At 39.2% G+C, this 20,428-nt stretch overlaps 1 protein-coding gene across 1 annotated transcript; it reads right to left on the minus strand.

The window, feature by feature from the left end:
* Positions 1–498: 498 nt before the first annotated feature.
* On the minus strand, positions 499–19,979 carry LOC113072702 (A-kinase anchor protein 6-like). The gene is made up of 6 exons (XM_026245669.1): positions 19,956–19,979; positions 19,171–19,425; positions 10,214–10,429; positions 4,774–7,809; positions 3,509–3,628; positions 499–1,441 (listed from the first exon to the last, which is right to left on the minus strand). The coding sequence occupies exons 1-6, from the start codon at positions 19,977–19,979 to the stop codon at positions 1,400–1,402; spliced, it is 3,693 nt and encodes a 1,230-aa protein (XP_026101454.1). The 3' UTR covers positions 499–1,399.
* Positions 19,980–20,428: the final 449 nt, after the last annotated feature.

The raw sequence follows: 20,428 nt of genomic DNA on the forward strand, positions 1-20,428 counted from the left end.
ACAATCTTCAGAGTCATCAGGACTTCCTGTAAACAGCATATTAGCCACAAAAATAACCAGCTGAAGTTCAGACACAGCTTAAAGCTGCTGCATATGACCCGTTATCTATAGTATGCTGCTACGGTGAAAAAGTTTTGAGATTTCTGTGTAGGTGCATGTTTGATGTGCATGTATCAGTATATCACAAACTGTTCAGAAGGTTGGGAAAGAAAGTTTTGGGAAAGTAATGGATACATTTATTAATTCAGGCCACATTCATTTGATCAAAAGTGACAGAAAGGACATTTATAATGTTGCAAAAAAAAAAGAAAAAAAGAAGGATCATATGACACTGAAGACTGGAGTAATGATGCTGAAAATTCAGCTTTGCATCACAGCAATAAATTACACTTTAAAATAGATAATAGAAAGAAATATTGCCTGCTCTAAAAAACTGTGACAACTAGCCCCAGTCTCACTTATTACTGTGCATGTGAAAATAATGCAGTGTGCAATGAGTTCATTAAATTATGTTTATTTATGGAAGTTTTCTTGTACATAGTTCACCATGCAGTCTAACAGTAACTATCTATCCACATCACGGTGACACAAACAGTAACACGACTATGAAGTAATATGACATCATTATATACCAGGGTTTGAACGTACAGTTTACATATTTACAGATGCCCATTCATCATTCTCTGCCTTGCCACACGTCTGCTTTCTCACCTATCACAGGACACACGAGGGGGTGAAGCAGTGTTTAACAAAATGTAGTAACTGCAAGGCACAAAATGTTTATACATTTCTTTGTTTATCAGGGAGTAAAACGAAATCTCATCAAACTGCCATAGATCACATGCCACACAACACCACACAACCGGCATGTTGCATAGAAACTGTGGCGCTACGTCAGTCAGCTAGAGAGGAACGTGATGCCTGTTTGATAACCTCCACCTGAGTGATCTCACAGTGTGGAGACCACAACGTCACGTCTCATTGGAGGCTGATTAGGACCACATTACTGCCCTCAAATAACATGCCTCAATGTTTAGGCATGAAACAACTGAACCTGCTTACATGTTGCTAGCTGGCTAATCAGGTCTATTACAGAAGAGGCTTATGTGTACTTTAGTGGTGTACTTTCAGTGTCAGATGGGGTCAGGATGGTGGAAGACTGGTGAGGTAGCTCAAGTGTGGAGCTTGAAGTGGAGGTCACCAGGAGGGCAAAGGTCACAGGTAAATAGTAAAGCAGCCAGGAGGAAGAGGATACGGGAGCAGAGGATGAAGGACTTCGATCTCTAAAGTGCCAGACTAATGGCCCATGCATTAATATCCACTTAGTTGTCCGTTCCAGACCCCCACATCACCACCCAGAGGTGGTGCGTCAGACCACAGAGAGCCTCCACTAGATCAGTCAGCGTTTACACACAGGTGTGGCGAGACTTCCAGAGAATCTCTTCAAGAAAAACACACACATTCACATAGTTAGTTAAAACTGCAGTACACACACACATCATTTTTTTAATATAATTTCCAATTATTTCTTGTAAACAGCAAAATAACCTAAATCCACCACATAATTTATATTCCTTTGCATATACAATAATATATATATATATATATAATTATAATTTCTGCTAAATGCATTAATATATATAAATAAAATTATCTCTCTCATATTAATATTAATCACTGATACATTTAACCTATATAATGACATATATCATCATGATTGCGTGAATATTTCTGAGCAGCAAAAGTGATAGATCTGTAAAGAAATATATTGAGGGTCGAGTGTTACCGTGTCCTATACGACTCAAAATAATAAACCACAAAGTTAACAAAATGATTCTCTACTGTTTTGAGCGAGAGCCCTTCTCTGGTGCCTTCACATGCTATCAGAAACTTCCTATTTACAACTTATTGCAAAGCCTTACAAGCTTGTTGCAGTCTTTTCTGTTTAAAATAACAGTGGTTTGTGAATGTTGATGCTTCGCCCAAAATAATTTGATCAGGAGCATTCCCTCCTGTGACCCATGATTTGTCTGTACGTTTATTCAGAGCCCGTGAGCAACGGACTTTTATAATAATAAAAAAATGCGTTAACGCACGATAAAATAAATGTCGCCGTTAATTAATGCGTTTATGCAATAATAACACGTTAACTTGCCCAGCTCTAATTAATATATTTATATTTAATATAAATATTTGATAAACAATGTATAATAAATTTAAATGTAATTGTATAAATTATGTACTGATTTAAAATTTCTTGTTGTTTTATGTATTGATTTGTCCTCTATTCAACTATTAAGAATTTCTTGAAAAAGAATGAATAAATTAAACTATTTTACACACACACACACACACACACACACACATATATATGATTATATAATGTATATGATCATTATAATATTATTGCAATTCAACATCCTGTGGACAATTCCATTTAAATGCACCAAGATATTATGTGTGCAATACAGCATTGCCTCTGATTAGTATGTTTGTTAGTTTGGCTCAGGTCTTCTCTGTGTCTTGTGACACTGCAGTGCATTTGACTGTGCAGTGTGAGCTGAACCCACAATGACCGCAGGGCTGACATGATAGTGTCTGTAGAGACAGATAGTTGGCTCTCTCTGCTGTTCACCGTGTCCCTGAAGCCTCGGGCGCTTGCTGAAATGTGTCCGACTCACCAACTACTAACAGTCTTCAAGATGACCTTCCCTTTGTATCATATAACTGTTATCATTTCATCATATTTGTATGTGGTGGCTACTCACCAAAACTCACATTTTATTCTAAATTTGTGCTCATTAACTGAAATGTAGCCAATTCCTAAAAACAAATTTTGCCTAGTACTAGCTCAAGTTTGTGTGTTTGCCATGTTAATTCTGTCAGATTACAACGTGTCTTATTGTTGCAGTCAGGAAATTTATTAGAGATTAAGAAAGCAACTCTGTATGAGTTATCCATCTGCTGTATATGCATTTCATCAAGAGAAATGATTGCCGACTGACACAGGTTCATTATTCCAGCCCTGTTATGATGAGGCCACAGCAGCGACCGAGAAAGAGACGTTAAGAGAGAGAGACAGAGACAGAGAAAAATGGGAAAACAATTCCAAAGCTTACCCCATTGGATGTACGGACCACGTTATGTAATGAATGCTTTTCAAACCAATTTACTGGTAAAGGAGTCATCATGTAGAAAGTACAGTGGTCTATAATTTAAACCATAACACTGTCAGTCTAGACCAGGCATTTGCGTCATCGAGAAGTGAGCCATTGGGTTTTTATCAAGCAGAATTTCACAACCAACAATGGAAAAGCACAAAACACTGATTTTAATGCATTAATTAATAAATCATGCTAACGTGCATTATGGAGTGCACTGGAAAATGGGGTGGTTTGCAATGTAACGATTGACATCAAAAAGACCCCACGGCTGTTTTTCAGCAGTGCGGTAGAAGTTCCCAGGAGGGAGAGGTTGTGTGTGTTGAAGCGAGTCCTATAGCACCTACCTTGACCTGAGGCCTGCTGCTGAATCTACTCCTTCCTGCAGATGAGCTATGTGTCTGTGGACCGCTGATCTGAGCCCTGCAGCCCTCCGCAACACCACCGCTGCTCTCTGACCTTGCCAGCTGGAAGAGAGACAACAAGAGAAATGTTACATTCTTCATTTTTATTTTTTTATTTGTTAGTTTACATTACCTTTACTTTTTACATTTAATTTAATTAAATTTAATACTATAAATTAAGTTAAATTAAATTATTAAAATGTTCTTAGAATTTTATTACAGTTTGTATTTCTTCGCCAATAAAGTTAGTAAACAAAATAGAAAAAATTATGATTGTTTGCAGATAAGTTTCACAAAAACTTCTTTCACTGGAAAAGTGTTTATAGAAATGTCAAACAAAATAATTCTTAATTTCCTAAAATGTTCTAAAAAATAGCTGTCTTTGCATATTCAATTATTGCATATTTTAACATGAAAAATTATCACCTACATAAACAAAGTTTCACCTGTATACGTACATTTGCACTGTTGTTACATTATGTATTTGGCACTATACTCATGTATGCTGGAAATGCTTCTAAAATGTATATATATATATATACACACCAATAAAGTACAGTGAATTGAAACTGAAAAATTTAGAGAAAAAAGACAGACAGAAAAAAAGATAGACAGAGCAGAAAGAATCATGACTAGATTGAGTTGGGGGAGGGTGGTTAGTTATAATAGTTCCCTTTCTGTTTCACATGAAGCCATCCATTTATTTTAATTAAATCAATATATCCATATGTGTACAAACACTGAAATTCAATTGATGACTTAAGTAAAATTTATTCTGTGTTTTCAGTCTCAATGATTAGCTGGGAAAAAACGTAATTTGCCTGATATAAGGTCAAATGTAGGATTTGCAGACAGAGTTGAAAGCAAGCAGGGAGAAGTTTGCATATGAAATAGAAAACGACTTAAAAAGAACACAAATACATGCTAATTCAGTCATGAAATTAAGTAATGATCCTCGCCGCATTCTTGCTTATGAATCATAATATAATCTGACTGATTATGATTATTCTGTTCTGTAGACCTTAAAATTTTAAATCTATGCCGGCAAATCCTTCTTCCATTAGCACTTCAGGGGGAAAGCGGCGGGGAGGGGTGAGAGAATGAATAAAAATCCCCTCTTAAATATTTAGTCAATGAGATGAATTCAGCAGAAACGCACACTGCTCTCATTACAAGCAGATAGGGCACAGTGTAATGTTGAAACACACCTGTTTATGAGTCGACTTGGCTTCCTGTAGAGAGCAGTGCCCCTTCCCGACATTCTTCTGTTTCATCAACTGTGAAGCAAGAGCCCTTTCATCGCTATCAGTCTTCCTTATCAGCGGACAGTTAATTTTAGGATTAATATAAAGGCTGCCATCCTCTTTTAAAGGATTTGTAGTGGAGCAAGAGACTCTTATCTTAGTCATTACAGGGGAAATATTGGATTCAAGCATTTTAGTATCTGCAAAACATTCAACAGTATCTATCGGGGTTTCACGTGGTAAAGGATTAAGATAAGGCGCCTCATTATGGCATTCTGGCTGGCTACCAGCTACTCTTCCTTGAGAAATACCATGTGCTTTTAGGTATTCATCACAACCCGATGAAGGTGCTGGGCTTGGGAGACTGGCCGGCTCTGTTACTTTGGTGGCATGTCTAGTGGGCCGTTTGCTAATGGACATGCTGTAACAGAGAGGAGGGCCCAGGTACACTTCCTCTGAGCAGGCTTCAAAGAGCGGCTCTTCGTCATGGAGATCTGGCGTACTCGAAAGTGTCGGGGTGCTGCTCTTGTCCTCTGCATATGTGCTGACCTCTCCGCAGTCGCTATCGTGCGAAGACAGTGACAGATAAGAGTAGAAGTCGCCCTTGCGCAAATGGATAAGCCGATGGGAGTGCTCGAGGACCTTCTCTCTGATCTGAGATACAGACGTTGGGCTACAAACCTCCGTAGGCTGCTCTGCTTGTGCCTCTTTGGTCTTCAGGGCCACAGATGTCATGTCAATGATCTCCATCACAAAGTCATGGACACTGTCACTCTTGGGCTCTACAGAGATGAAAGCAGGGTGGTTGCAGCTCTCTGAAGAGCTTTCTTGATGGTTCTCGTGGACGTCACTCAAAAAGGTGGCGAGCTGCTTCTGTCTGCTGTGAGCGTGTGCAGCTAAGACTGAACACTCTTCTATCGGAGTTATAGATGGGGAGGGAAGGTGGGAATTGTGACATGGCAGCTCGCCTTTCAGCTGCCCTTCCAGGGAACTCAAGCTCAACTGTTCACATGACGATGGTGAGGTGGCAGCCACCATATCACTTTTGATGCCATCCGTCACATAACAGTTTTTAAATGATTCCCCTTTCTTGGTTAGCAGACCTCCCTCTTCCCTCAGCAGTTCGTCGTCTTCATCTTTCCCTTCGATGTGAGTCCTTTCGACATTGCCGTTCTCCATGTCATCCACAAAGCGGGTGATATAGCTCCTGGTAGCGTCCTTTCGGTTGCCATCCACCTCCCATTGCTTGAGGTTCTCGTTTTTAGCATTAGTGTTGGTTTCTAAGAGTTTCAGCGCAGACCGGCTGAGAAAGTTACGATCGTTGGCGGTCTTAACGGGTGACAGGATGTCTTTAGACATGGTGCCACACTGCAGTTCATCCACTAGATCTGCCTCATTTTTCTCTTTATTCTGAGATCTAGGCTTCATCCAGCTTTGCAATTCACCCTTTATATCATCCAGCCCAAGAGCAAGGGAACCTTCAATATACTCCTCCTCTGAGGTTACACTAGAGTCGTCGTCTTTAATACAGAGCTCTTCTTCGGTAAGCGTCAGAGTGGAGCTGGAGAGAAGATCACTGTCATCCTCATCGTCAGTACAGGCTGATGTGCAGGAAACGTTGACGACCATACTGATTCTTGCGTCGGTCTCGTCGGTTTGTTTACGGAAGGATGCGTTGGACTCCGCAGCCACGCAACGGTTCATTTGCACAGCCAGGTCCTCGGATGCCACAGACGAGTCCTCAGTGCTGCTCAATTCTGTCAGCGAGGCTGCCGAGCTCTCGTTAATGGAGGAGGGAGCTCCAGCAGAGCGTGACTCACGCCACAGCGAGCTGCTTTGGAGCGTTACGTCAGAGACGCTACGTGTCATCTTCATTGCAAGAGGGCTTTGGATGTCCTCAAGGCGTTTTAGAAGTTCCAGAGTTCTTCTGCTGAGTTCCCCCGTGGACTCCACAGTCGATTCAATGTCCCTCAGACTTTCCTTACTCCCCACATCTTCTGCGCTCTTACATGGAGTAAGCCAACTTTCCAGGGATGTGCTACGAGTCAGTGCCTCTTTGCTCGATGGGAATAACTCTCCTACTGCGAAAAGAGAGTCAAGGGAAGACCCCTGGGAGAGCTGTGCAAATGCCTTTTCAAGCTTTTGCTGTGAAGTCACCCTCTCTTCGTCTCCGCTCATGTTGAGATATTTGTCATTAGCCTCTTGGCTTAACCCAAAGCTGTTGGAATGAGTCTTCGCTGGCTCCTTGTGGTGTTTCCTCTTGCTTTCTCCACTATCCTCTTTCTTCTTTCTCGTGATATGCCATCGCTGGTCTCTCTGCCCAATAGTAAGACTGTCACCGTATTCTGCACACTTGTTGGCACGCTCCAAAACTCTGTCTATGTCTTCATCAGAGACTCTGTCTCCATTAAGTGAATCTTCTCTGGTAGGAAGGGTGAAAGTAGCACAAACTTTCGGATCATCATTCTGGAACAGCAGGCAGCCCTCAGAGTTACCTATGTTCTCTATGTCCCCTTCACTCACTATCCCACTTTCGCTCTCTGATCTCCTGGCTGAATCCGATAGCAGCCCCTGCTTCCCCTTCAACAGGTCTCCCAGGATGTCAGGTAAGCATTCAGCTGAGGAGAAGGAGGAATCCATGCTTTGGCGCTTCAACACTGATGGCTGGGATTTGGTTGAGGATGATTTGTGATTATACTGGGGTTGTTGGTAGAGTTCAACATATGGCAGACTGTACACCTGATAAACAGGAGAAGAAGAGCCATTTAATTCTGCCGAGCTCAAGGCTGCTTTGCACCGTGTGTCATTTGTGCATGACTCGGTGAGACTTAAATGCTCCTTTGGGGAATCAAGATTGGACTTAGATCCAGGGTTTTGCTCATCTTCACAGTCCTGTGTTTCCAGATCACAGATGGTCATGTCCATCTCATCCCACTCCCAAGATTCTTCCGTCTGGCCATGGAGGTCCATGAGAGAAGACTCAATGAGATTTTCAGGGACCTGTAATGGACAGAAGAAAATACTTCAGAGGCATATAAATACTTGGTTGTACTTTCAATTAAGTTAATCTATGACAAATACATTTTTGCTTAGATATGGGCATTCAGCACAGGGCATAATTACACAAATTGCTTTGCTTCTTGTTCAAGCAGGAAGGGTTTATTTATATGATCCTCTTTATCTCATTACTCTAATAAACTGGCAAATCTAACACTTGCTTTGTATTTCATATATCCCATAAAATGACTTTTTATTCGATTTCTGTTTATTCTCTTTCTGCTGATGAGGAAAATACTAATGCACTGGCTTGGATCGGTGCATGATAAAAACCCTCATCTGTGAGAACAATCAATCAGTCTAATCAAATAAGAATAATTTTAGTTAGCTGCCTCAGCTAACATTTGTACCCCGACTGCAGCAGATAGATTAATTATAACCTTTAGCTATGCCATTAAAAAAAGTCATTTTACCATTTTGTGGAAGGTTAAACAAGACTTACTAGCATGGCCTTAGATTTTTGACTGAATAGCGGGCACAGTGTCTGCTACTCTATTCAACTTTAAAGAGAAATCATGTAATAACTCGACAGTGTCAATTAAAGCTCTTTTAAAAACCTTTTTTCCCCTTGTAACACTCACTCTTTCACTGGCTTACCACTACCTTAAGAGCAGGTTAACGTTAACTTAAAAAACATTGTCTTTCATTGACCTTCAGAATTCATGATATTTTAAAAAAAAAGGAAAGAAAGAAAAGAAAAGAAAATCATCCTACAAGATTTTTTATTTTTTATTTTTTTAGACACCAGACTTGTTGTGAGCAAGGCCTCCTGAAGCATTCAACAGTCAGCTATTTCATCATCTCACAAAGTGTACTGTATTCACAAAAACAAACTCTTCCTATTATTATTCTTTTCCTTTCTTCTGCACCCGCTGAAAAGTGAAATTGCACTTCAGCCCCACAAGGTCATGCTGAGCAAGGGGCCAGTAATTTGTCTTCTCTGTGTAAGAGAGTGGACGCTCACAAACAGGTTTTCTGCGTGAATCATGCAGCCTCCCCAGAGCCCTGCTGCTACCATGCAGGAATGCACAACATCTACATGACAAAAGGCAAAGTCTAGCCCTTGGCCCGCTCCCCCATTTAACACGCACTGTAACGGTCCCACACATACAATAAGAGACTAGTTAAGGGTTCCGTTTTCAGGATAGGAAGTCTTTTTATATTGCAGTGAACACAGTATGTGCACATGTTATGTCGTTTAAGAGACTACTTCCTCCCTTTCAGTGCAGGATGGGGACACAGGATCAAGTTATTTCATTGCTACGTGTTACTCAATATACATTGAGAACAGTCAGTTATTTCTGGCAGCGCCTGTAATCGATTGAGTTCAAAGTGCAGTGAGTATCTGGGGAGCGCATCTAGCCACTGTCCTCTTACTATGTGTATTCAAGAATAATATGTGGCCACTTTCCCTGCCTTATATATCATTCTTATTGCACTGTTACAGCGGTGCTGCACTTTATTATTGGAACTAGAGTAGATCTGCTTTACAAATTGTCCTGGACAGCTTTCTTTGAGCAGAGAAACATATAAGGTGATCTATGAAATTCCTATTCAATGGGTTCAATAAAATATGTATAAGAACATTTATTTTTACAATTATAATGGGTACATTAGGAAGCAGCATCTCCTTGCTGACATAATTAAATTGGTTGTTAAAAATAAAGACATTTTTTTACAAAATACTGAAGAAAAAAAAACTGCATCAAGGAATTGATAGATGCACACTTGCTGCATTAAACATCCAACATTGTAAGGTCGAGGTGTCAACAGCGTAGCATACTACTTTTCAATCATTACCTTCAGTAAGTTTGCAAACAAAAAACAACAAAAAAGGGACATTTTTAGTCAATTTAGAAATCATTGCATACTGTTCACAAACTGGGGTGAATTCACTAAACAGTTATGCCCCTTTATACTATCAGCGCTGATATAGCACTGTTACATTTGAATTACACAATTCACTCATAGAATGTAAAAGATTTTAGCATTATGGAAAATAGGAGGTAAACAATTTGTTTAATTAAAAGAGGTGTTTGTGTATATTTGCGAGATGGGAAATTGCATCATGCAAATAGTATTTTTTGAGCTTGTTTGCATCAATTTGCATAATTCCTTTAGTGAATTAGGTGCTAAATAATGCAAACAGAGCACACAACTACTTAAAAAAAGAATACAGTACATAGAGTGCTGTAAACAGTATGCTAGTATGCCACTCCACCACAAACACAACTAAACCGCCCATAGAGTGGACAGCACTACCTGTGCATGCACCACCCTGTTTATATTCACAACGTACAGTATGTTATCTTGTTTACTTGTAACTGTAGTGTAAAGCATATGTGACCTGGTCTCTGCCCAGCGAGCGTTTCAGTCTGGTCTGCCACTGAAGGACCTGCATGACGATGGCCTCCCAACGTCTCTCCAGGTTGACCTGCAGCAGCTGCAGCGACTGGCGCTCTGCCTCTGAGCTCTGATGTTCAGGCCCATCCAGCAGCCTCTGACAGAGCCTCAGCACGGAGGAGATGCCCTTCCGTCTGCCCCGCACCTCCATACACAGAGCCTGCAGAGACAGGAGCAGGTCAGGCCTCTCATGCACTCATAGACTGGTGTTAGTAAAAGGGTTCAACATCCCTGTCATCAGGGTTCAGGGTAATTTTTTTTTATGAAAGAAAGTTTTACTCTGACTTATCTCTAAAAGCATAACTTTGAAACTGCAGATTGCCAAGCTACTAATAATTTAAAGAGGTTAAAACTAAAGTCAAGTTAGAACAAACCCAAATCATGAAACTAAACTCCCTAAATGACTGAAATGAAAAAAAAAAAAAAAACATTGATTAATAGCTGTATTACAAAAAAAATAAAAAAATAAGATGAAACTAAGAGAACTTACTGATAGAAATAAATACAAAAAAAAAACATTCATCAAATGTTGTTTAAAAAATAAGTAAGACTAAGAAATACTCTAATTGATAGAAATTAATACAAAAATAATCTTCATGAAAGAAACCTTAATGATAAAACTAAAAACACACTGATATCCATGAATGCACAAAATAAACATTGATAAAATGCTGTATTTAAAAACCTAAATAATAAATCTAAAACAGTGCTAGAGATGAATACATAAAAAAAGTAAAACAAGAAAAAAAGAGAAAAACTTAGATAAAAGTAAGTTTAATATTACTGAATACTTAAAAAGAGAATGCAGAATGCTGCTCGGGGACTTCTAGTTATTTTACTAACTTTTATTAAAAAGAATCAAACAAATAGAAATAAATCACTAAAATGAATCAGACTTTCCAGAGTTACTTTAAAAATGGAAAGAGACACCTTCTATAACAGTTACATATAGGGTGACCATATGCGCCGTTCATACGGGACATGTCCCGGCCAGGATTTTAATATTGTCTAAAACATCCAGAGCAGTTTGACCAATAACATGCAGGTATTGTACATAATCGACCAATCGTGGGGCTGCGTGTGAGAAGGGGGGATCTAGAATAAGACTTGTTATAAGGTCTAATATACAATACAAAGTAACGAAAATAGTGAGAAACACGACACCTGTTGCCACACAAAAAAGCTGAGCTATGAAAAATATAGTACAGTCTATAAAAATGACTTTTAATGAACTATTAATTTGCCCCAACTGCAACACAGGGTTTATTGCGATCCATGCATGTGAACTCACTGCACCTCAGAGCCACTCAGAGTTTCCGTGGTATGAATGAACATAGTGAATGAAGAGAGAGAGACAGATGGAATCACATTGAGAGAGAAAGAGACTCCCGTGCGCTTGCTGAGGTCTCCACAACAATTCAGCATGTCAGAAGCGTGTAAATCACATCCCCCTCTCCCCATAAACACGACAGAATTAAATATTTAAAGGCCAAAGCTGCACTCGCATGCTTCAGTGTCCAGCTATGAAACTTGTTTAATGAAACCGCCAGAGCATATAGACTGTCCCAAAGAAAGACCACATACACACATTTTGGAGGTGCTGAATGTATTCTGACACTCTGTAACCTGCACCAAAACCCCCTTTAAATATGCAACGACAGCTCTGCGAAGAGACGGTGCTACTCCATGTGCGTTATGGGACGAAAACATTCAGACAACAATTTATGCAAATCCGGCCAGCCCCGAAAAGCACTGCCTTACATTTTCTGTACATTTTTCAATAAATATTAAACACCATTACATTTCACCATTACATTTAAATTGGATTTTATTTTTCCTGGAGTGCTTCGCTCCTCTGTTTTAGCATAGTTCCCTCTCCCGTGTCTTTTTTTTTTAAACAGGTAATGAGACTGTAAAATGCAATGGCAGCATGCTGGAGAGAAGGCAGAGGAGCGGACACGCTGATAGAGTTATCATGCACAAAAGTTCAAACTTTGACATATAGAAACGTGTGAGGTGATGGAAAACTGGCCCTCAAATGGGCACTATTTTTTAATGACGTACAGTGTCTGGGAAATGTAGTGGCCTCTGTACTGGTACTCTTAAAGACAAATGCAAATATTTTACGGCAAAATAGCTAATTTCAGTCAAAGTTAGACTTTTAGATGTCGTTCAGCCTCTAGTATCAGGTTACAATATTTGCACAAAAAAACAATTAAATGGGGGTGGGAGGCAGTGGGCCCTGGTGCCTCATTCCAATATCAAAACACCAAGAGAGGAAGACAGTACAGCATATTATGAAAGAAAATTCAAATGAATGAGAAGGGTCTCAATTGTTTCTCCTAGACAACAATGAGATCAAATAGATCTCAGTCAGGTGCAGACATCTTCATACAAACGCAAAGTTTCTCATCAAATTCTCTCAAAAATCAATGACCTGAACTCAAGACACTTACGCACTTAAAGGGGGGGTGAAATGCTCGTTTTCACTCAATATCCTGTTAATCTTGAGTACCTATAGAGTAGTACTGCATCCTTCATAACTCCAAAAAGTCTTTAGTTTTATTATATTCATAAGAGAAAGATAGTCTGTACCGATTTTTCCCGGAAAAACACGACCAGCTGGAGGCGTGACGTGTGGGCGGAGCTAAAGAATCACGAGCGCCAGTAGGCTTTTGCGTTGAGAGCATGTGGAAACTGTGACATTACCGTGAGGAAAAAAACATCCAAAACAAACCATGGCTAACAGTCAGATCCAGCGTATATTTATGATCCAGAATCAGATCCAGAGGCTGAAATTTACCAAGAGCAGCATCAGCAACAACGTCTCTATGTGGTATGTACTGAAACTGTATATATTTGCTTAGCGGTTTTGGAAAATGACTAAGTTCCACTTTGTCTTCTTTTTTTTTTTTTTTTTAAGCTGTACATGTGGAAAGTGCAGTTTGATGACAACATCGCATGTTGTTTGCTTGATGTGCTCACGCGCCGATAGCTAAGTTAACAACACAGAGATATTTGAAGCAGTTTTACTCACCGCCTGCGGTTCCAACACACGATCGGGACCCTTTTTCGTTGGGACTGCATTATCCTTAAGAAATAAACGATACGCAAATCCGGCGTCAAACTGGACCTTGTTTGTAAAACAAGCATCTTCGAAATGCAGGGAACAAACACAAACACTTGTACAACTCCGTTGATGCTCTGTAAAAATAAACTCCATCAACTGGTCCCTTAATGCTGTTTCTCTTTTGGTAATCTGTGCAGGGTTGTCTTGCCCTGGCAACCAAAAACACACTCCTTTTGTGACATTTCGTGACGCTCTCGCTCTAATCAGTGAGTCTGTGCTCAGCCTCTCTCTGGTCTGCTATATGGGAGCGCGCGCTCTTCCGGCAGACGTGCCTCAGGACTCATATAAGGAAATTCCGCTCCATTTAACGTCACACAGAGCCATACTCGAAAAAAACTTTCCGAAACTTGTGACAAACCGGAAGAGGTTTTTTTGGAACAAAAATACTCCTTCAATCGTACAACTTAATTTTTGAAACTTTGTCTATGTTTAGCATGGGAATCCAACTCTTTAACAGTGTAAAAAACTCAGTATGCATGAAATAGCATTTCACCCCCCCTTTAAGCAATTTCAAATAACCAACAATTAGACCAATAAACTACAGACCTTGCAGAAGAATTGCTTTTTCATATCAGCATTGTTACCATGAACAAAAACTAAAATGGATATTGAATAATTTGGAAAAATAATTACTAATTGAAAATATATTTCCATGCCAAAATAAATCAGAATGTAATTAACTAACATCATTAATAATTGTAGACAATAGATTTTGATACAAATCAACACATGAACTCTGGTGGCTTAGAAAGAATAAAAATTACATTTAATAAAAACTAAATAAACTGAAACTAACAATAGCCAGGTTTCCATCCAAAGTTGTGAATTTAACTTATGCGCAAAATTGTAATATCGTACAAAACATTTGTGAACAAGCACCTTTTCCATCCAACGTGTCAAGGTGAACAAAATCATCACTTCCTGATAAACTGGAATTATGCATCACTAAGAAAAGCAGAAGAAGCTACTGAATATAATAATTTTTTTACTTGCACCTCAGAATGAGCAGACGGAACACAATGAATGCAGTTATTGCTTTCGGAGGTGGATGCTGCTGTATGGGAACGCTGTCTTTTAACAGTTCTGGGGCACAATTAAATATAAATAATTTGATGACAGACTTTGCTCTGGCATTTCTGAATGACCATATAACAACACTTCAGATGCTGTGGAACAAGATTTGTCTGACTGTTAGTCAGGATTTACCGTCCCATAGCGCAAAGTAACATTACTTTATTGATGTGCTCGGAGGAATTTATTCGCAAAATTCATTTCCATCTCCGATTATTCGCAGTAACACTTTTTCGCACAAGTCAAAAACCACCTTAAGCGAGTGTAAAAACTTTTTTGAGAAGTAAGGCATTTTTATTCAAAATTCAGCATTTCCATCACTCGATTCTGATGCGATACTTCAAAATGTGCATAAAAGCTGGCTGATGGTAACTTATGACAGAGTGAAAACGAAAGAATAAAAATCAACAAAGAAATAAAAAGCTATGTTAAAAATTCCAAACTACAATAATACTGAATTTTTGGAAGTCCACTTCACATTTAGTCTCAGCCTCAGTCGTCACACCCACTGACTGTTGGCTGAACGTCTGATGCATACGGCACACAAAAGTGGAAACACTTCAGGTGTTTTGAAGTCATCATCAGATGAATTATACAGGATTTCCAGGAGACGTGTGTGTCGTGTTCTTTAATGTTTCGCCTAGAAACAAGTTGAAAATGAGCCTATTAAAAAAAAAAAAAAAACTGGAGTGTTCCTTAATTCGTCGGAGAGCTTTACACACTGTTATTGTGGCGGCATTTCCACGCCCTGAAACGTGATGCTAAATGAGACGAATTGTGATTGGTTGTTTAACATGTCCATCAAAAGACCTCAGGGGCGGGCCTTGGCCAAAGAAAGCTGCCATGGATTCCAGACCTTCTGCCGTCAGTGTGCAGGTCTGTCTACGCAAAACAACTTCACACTGTGCTTCAGAACTGGGCAATAAAAAAAATGGCCTCTGGGGAGTATTTTGTGAAACAAAACATAAAAAGCTACTCTTCAGCTGTCCATCCACTGTTAGAACATACAAGATTGCAGACCCATCATCTATCAGGTGTTTTTTAATAAAGCTATCAGAGGATCAGCCGCCTGGAATCGTTCTTAGGTGCTAACACAATCTCCAGAACGGCAGTGAGACTATTCTCGCGCCTCACTCCCCTGGCTGTTATCGCGTGGCTAAATCCATCTGGTGTACAGTATTAATCTACAGGTCTCTTGCTATCAGAGCCTGTAATCACACCTGAGGCGGAGAGCCGAGCCGTGAAGATGCATGTGTATAACACAGACCTCCCAAGAGTGTTCCTCCAAAAAACTGCTTATCTCTTTATTCAGCACAAAATGAGAACAGACCGTGCCTCCTTCCAGACGCAGCCTAAAGCCTTTAAACTCCAATTCCCCATCTCTCCCTCCCACCTAATTTCATTAAAACCTAAGCCTTATGATATTCTGACATTTTTTTGGGGTGCGACTTAAGCATGAGAAGAGTTTAAATGACGCATGCACCAGTGCTGACGCGCTTTCGGGAGGATTGAAAAAAGCCAGACGACAGACTCTGCTCTTTTGTTTTTGGGGGTATTTGTTTCCCGTTCTCCGATGGGAAAACGAGCGCACACTTCATCTCGCTCTTTACAGCCACTGCAATTTTAACATTTTCAATTAATCTCGGCCAGATTGAGGAGCGGAGCCCCAAATCTCTGACAGTGACCCAGTGGATATTCAATCAATTACCATTCATTAGAAATCTCTGATTAATTCTATTTGTTGATTAAGTCAATTAAAACCACAAGCACTTGTTATCGCAAATGAGTATAACGAATTCATGTTGGCCATTTGTTCCCAGATACGTCCCCTCGGCTCGACTGGCTCGAGTTTCATCAACGGCTGTCAGTCGATGCCTCGTTCCCGCGACACGCTAATAGAGAGAAATTGTACCGCAGTGAGCAGATAGACAATAAAAGCAAACCTAACCAACTGAAATTCGATGTCAGCAGGCTGACGCTAGTCATATAATACAGGGAAAAAAGTTCACGATGAAGGATCCTGTTTTGCATTCTACTTGACGTGTTCGTTATTTGAAATATGTCTAAATTAACCAAGTCTGAAATGCACTGGTTTGAGTCTTGCTGTCAGTGACCTTCCACAAAGCTTGTTGTTAAAGAATGCTTATTTTTAATTATTTTCCTCCTTTAAGATAGAAAACTGACAGTGTTTCAAAATGAGACTAATGTGTTACGAACGGCAGACGTCATCTTTACCGCGCTAAAGCAAACAAATGGCAGCAAAGTGATAACGCTGCCATCAATGGGGACATTTTCTCATTAGCGCCTGTAAATGAAAGCAAGCGGCATGGACGTATAATGAAAAATACGACTCTATGCATGCAAGTGTGTGTGTGTGCGGCCAGTCGATTGTGTGTAATGAACAGGCCTGTCACCTGTCTGCTCCCCATTACTCGCTGATGAGACGCTAACTCTGCATTTGCCGTTCTCGCACACCCGTCCCAAAACTGACTTAATGCGGTTAGCACTTGCCAAAGAACAGGAGTTCCTTATTTCAAATCATGGAGAAAGTATTGATATTATATCTGCGCCGTCACATTCAATCAGCTGGACGGGGCCCGGAGGATGAGGCCCCGGGGCCCCACGCTGCGACGAGCTGATCAAAAGGTGCCGGCGATAGATGTGGAGATGGACTCAAACGATGCTGCAGATATTCCATTTAGTCTAATTCTCCAATGAAATTCCTTTAATAGGAACGTGGTTTGGAATTGGAGGTGTTTTTTGAAAAGGCTCCCAGTGCTGCTTGAAATGACACAGCGATCTCTAAAACAGGTGACTTTTCTACGTCGAGTATACAATAACTATGGCACAATCCATTTTTAACAACATTTTAATTGAATCAATTTTCATTACTTTTAGATATTTAAATTAGTATATTTATTATACATATTTCTCTCACCTGCACTCACCATATTGAATGAATTTCCCTAAGGAACTATTCGCAGTGAAAGGATGGATAAGAATAGTTCTTTAGGAAAATTCGTTCAAATTTGTGGAAGCAAGTGAGATAATTGTTTATAATAAATACCTAAATATTGTTCAATATTATTATAATTTAAAATAACTGTTAAAACAGTCTATTAAAACATATTTCTATGTAATTTAATTTCTGTGATTCAAAGCTGAATTTTCAGCATCATTACTCCAGTATTCAGTGTCACATGATCCTTCATTGTAATATGCTTGAAATAGAGATCTTTAGTAAAATTATAAATATCTTTACTGCCACTTTTGATAAATGTAATGCATTTTTGCTGAATAGAAGTACTGATTTCTTCTTTTTTGAACAGTAGTTAAAAGCCCACCTTATGTACAATAAATCAGATATAAGCATGCATAACGTTCCGGCCTTAAACGCCATCTAGGTATGAAGCTCACTAGCTTTTGAAACAGAGCTTCTATTTATAGATAACAAATCTGCAGATTTCCAGCTCGGGATACAACAGTTTTCTGTATGTAAAACAATTGTTAACTAATGACTGAAGCTGGCATACGGTTCCCATCATCTCTCTTCTCCCTGACAGGAAATATCCAACCCTGGGGTTTTAATATCATGAAGGCACACTATTAAAGGGAAGACAGTTATTAATGAAAGAAGTGAAATTGGCAGCCAACCACTATGAACCGTCTGACCAGAGAAGGTTAAGATACAATAGAGTCTAATTTTAAACGTCTCCACTACCCCCTAGCAAGTAAAGAACTTAATGCTTTTTATTCAGTGCAAGATGGACATTTTTATGATGACATTTTAAAGGTGACCATACCTGTTTCTCATAACGATGTGTCTCACTATCTCTCCTTTTACACATATTTTAGGCTTTTATTGGCAAAAGGGATCTACACTGAACAGACACACATTCCAGCAGCTCGAGCCGGACATGGACATGAGACAGAAACCAAAAAAAACTCGCTGTCACACACATGCTACTGGTTTATAATAATAATAATTATTCTTCCTTTTTAGTGCAATGACAGTCCATTTAATCATACTTACAAATATTTACAATCATCATATTATTATTTTCTCCAGACTGTCCCTGAGAAATCAATGGGAGCCTTTTGGGCTGCGTGTCATTTGATCAAAAGAGAAAGCCAGCCTTATTTCCCCTCCTGATCATTTACCCTGTGTATATTCAAAGCTTTCCCTCACTTATGTTTGTCACTCAGCAGGTGGATGTAATCAGCCTCGCTACCTGTGTTTTGACACGTCTTGATTAATACTCCAAGCTGTTTCTCGGGATTTTAACTCATATAATTATTTCATATAGATTTTCAGTCAGGGGATTTGATGTGTGCTTTTTTGCCCTGCATTTATTAAAGGAGCACGGCTCAAATGAAGCAGGTTTTTTTTTAGAGACCGCTCTGCAGTTTGACTAAGCAGTTTCATTTCTGTGTACATCCTAAACACTACCTGACATGATGCGGTCATGTACTCTAGTTTAAGCATGTATTACACTGCAAAGTCTAAAAGTGTTACAACAGTTTATGATGGTTAATGAACAGCTGCAGGCTTACAGGTGTTATGCTAGATGCTGATCATTTGTGGTTGACCAATATGAGTCCTAACCTGTAGTAAAACAGGCCAGCAGTCCATAGTATTTGCTAAGATGTCAAACTCTAGATAGAAAGCTCTAGATAGAGACACAACTCTTCATACCCACCCTGAAGTGCTGCAGCTGTTTGGTGGCCTGCGGGTCGTGTTGTGGGTCATCAGCGTCTTGAGTCCCGCTCTCACATTGTTGTGCGTCTGGTCTGAGATTCAGATTGAAGATGAAGAGCTCAGTGTCTCTCAGCCAGCTCTTTAACTCCTTTATCCGGCTCTCCAGCTGGGTTACCATTCTACTGGTGTCTGGAGACAGAAGTTCACGCTGACTCTGCTGGCCCACACTGGGCTCCACATGCTCCGCCAGGATTTTCTGATTGGACACAAACAGTGATGTCACACAAGAGTCCATAAAGACAAACAAAAAACAAACATGACTGGTTTATCCCAATTAACCATAGTTTTACTATAGTCACACTGTTCAAGAAACTGTCAAGAAAATAGCATTTGGATTTAAAGGCGGTCTTTAAAAAAAATATAAAAACGGTATGATACCAAAAAAAATTATAATAATAATATTTAATATAATAAAGGATTATTTAAATATTAAATGTCACAAAACATATAAAATATAAAAAGCACAAAACAATGAAATAATAAAAAATAATAAAATAAAAAAAACAATTAAACAAAAAATATTAAATTAGATATATTTTACAATACAAATTAAAATATGAAAAACAATAAACAAAAAAAAGAATAAAAAAATGTAAACAAAAATAAAATAAAACATAATACAATACAATAACATTTAAATAAAATAGTAAATAATAAGATCTTATTAGTAATGTTAGAGTCTTTACAACTTTTTACAGCTTTTATAGAAATCACTGTCACATTTACATATTTCATGGCTTTGAGGTCCATGATTGTATGGTCTTTTCACAAACGCATTTAAACTTTGATGAATATTCATACAGTAAATGCTGACCCACAAAACAGACAAACAAATTAAAGACAAAATGCATTCGTGCACAAGGCTTACTGAAATGTATGAGACTGCTTTACACGTGAACAGCGATTAACCCCTATTATTTGTGTTTAATTAAGAAGTGTGATGTGGTGATGACTGCCATTTCCACACGGCTGCTGTACACCTGAAGTGTCTGATAACAGGCTGTTTCATCTGATGAGACTGAAGGGGTTAAAATCTCATCGCACACAAAGTGGCATTTTAGAGCAACATTCAAATGTTTGTTGAATAGCAAACAATCAGCCGCAAAAAACACACCGATGATTTCAGAAATGGGCTCTGCTGAACAATTTTCCCCGAGTGACAGCAAGAGAAGCGAGAACCATGCTGAGCTGCAGTCTGC

Source organism: Carassius auratus, unplaced genomic scaffold, assembly GCF_003368295.1.
Source record: "Carassius auratus strain Wakin unplaced genomic scaffold, ASM336829v1 scaf_tig00009971, whole genome shotgun sequence".
In the NCBI taxonomy this organism is placed as follows: domain Eukaryota; kingdom Metazoa; phylum Chordata; class Actinopteri; order Cypriniformes; family Cyprinidae; genus Carassius; species Carassius auratus.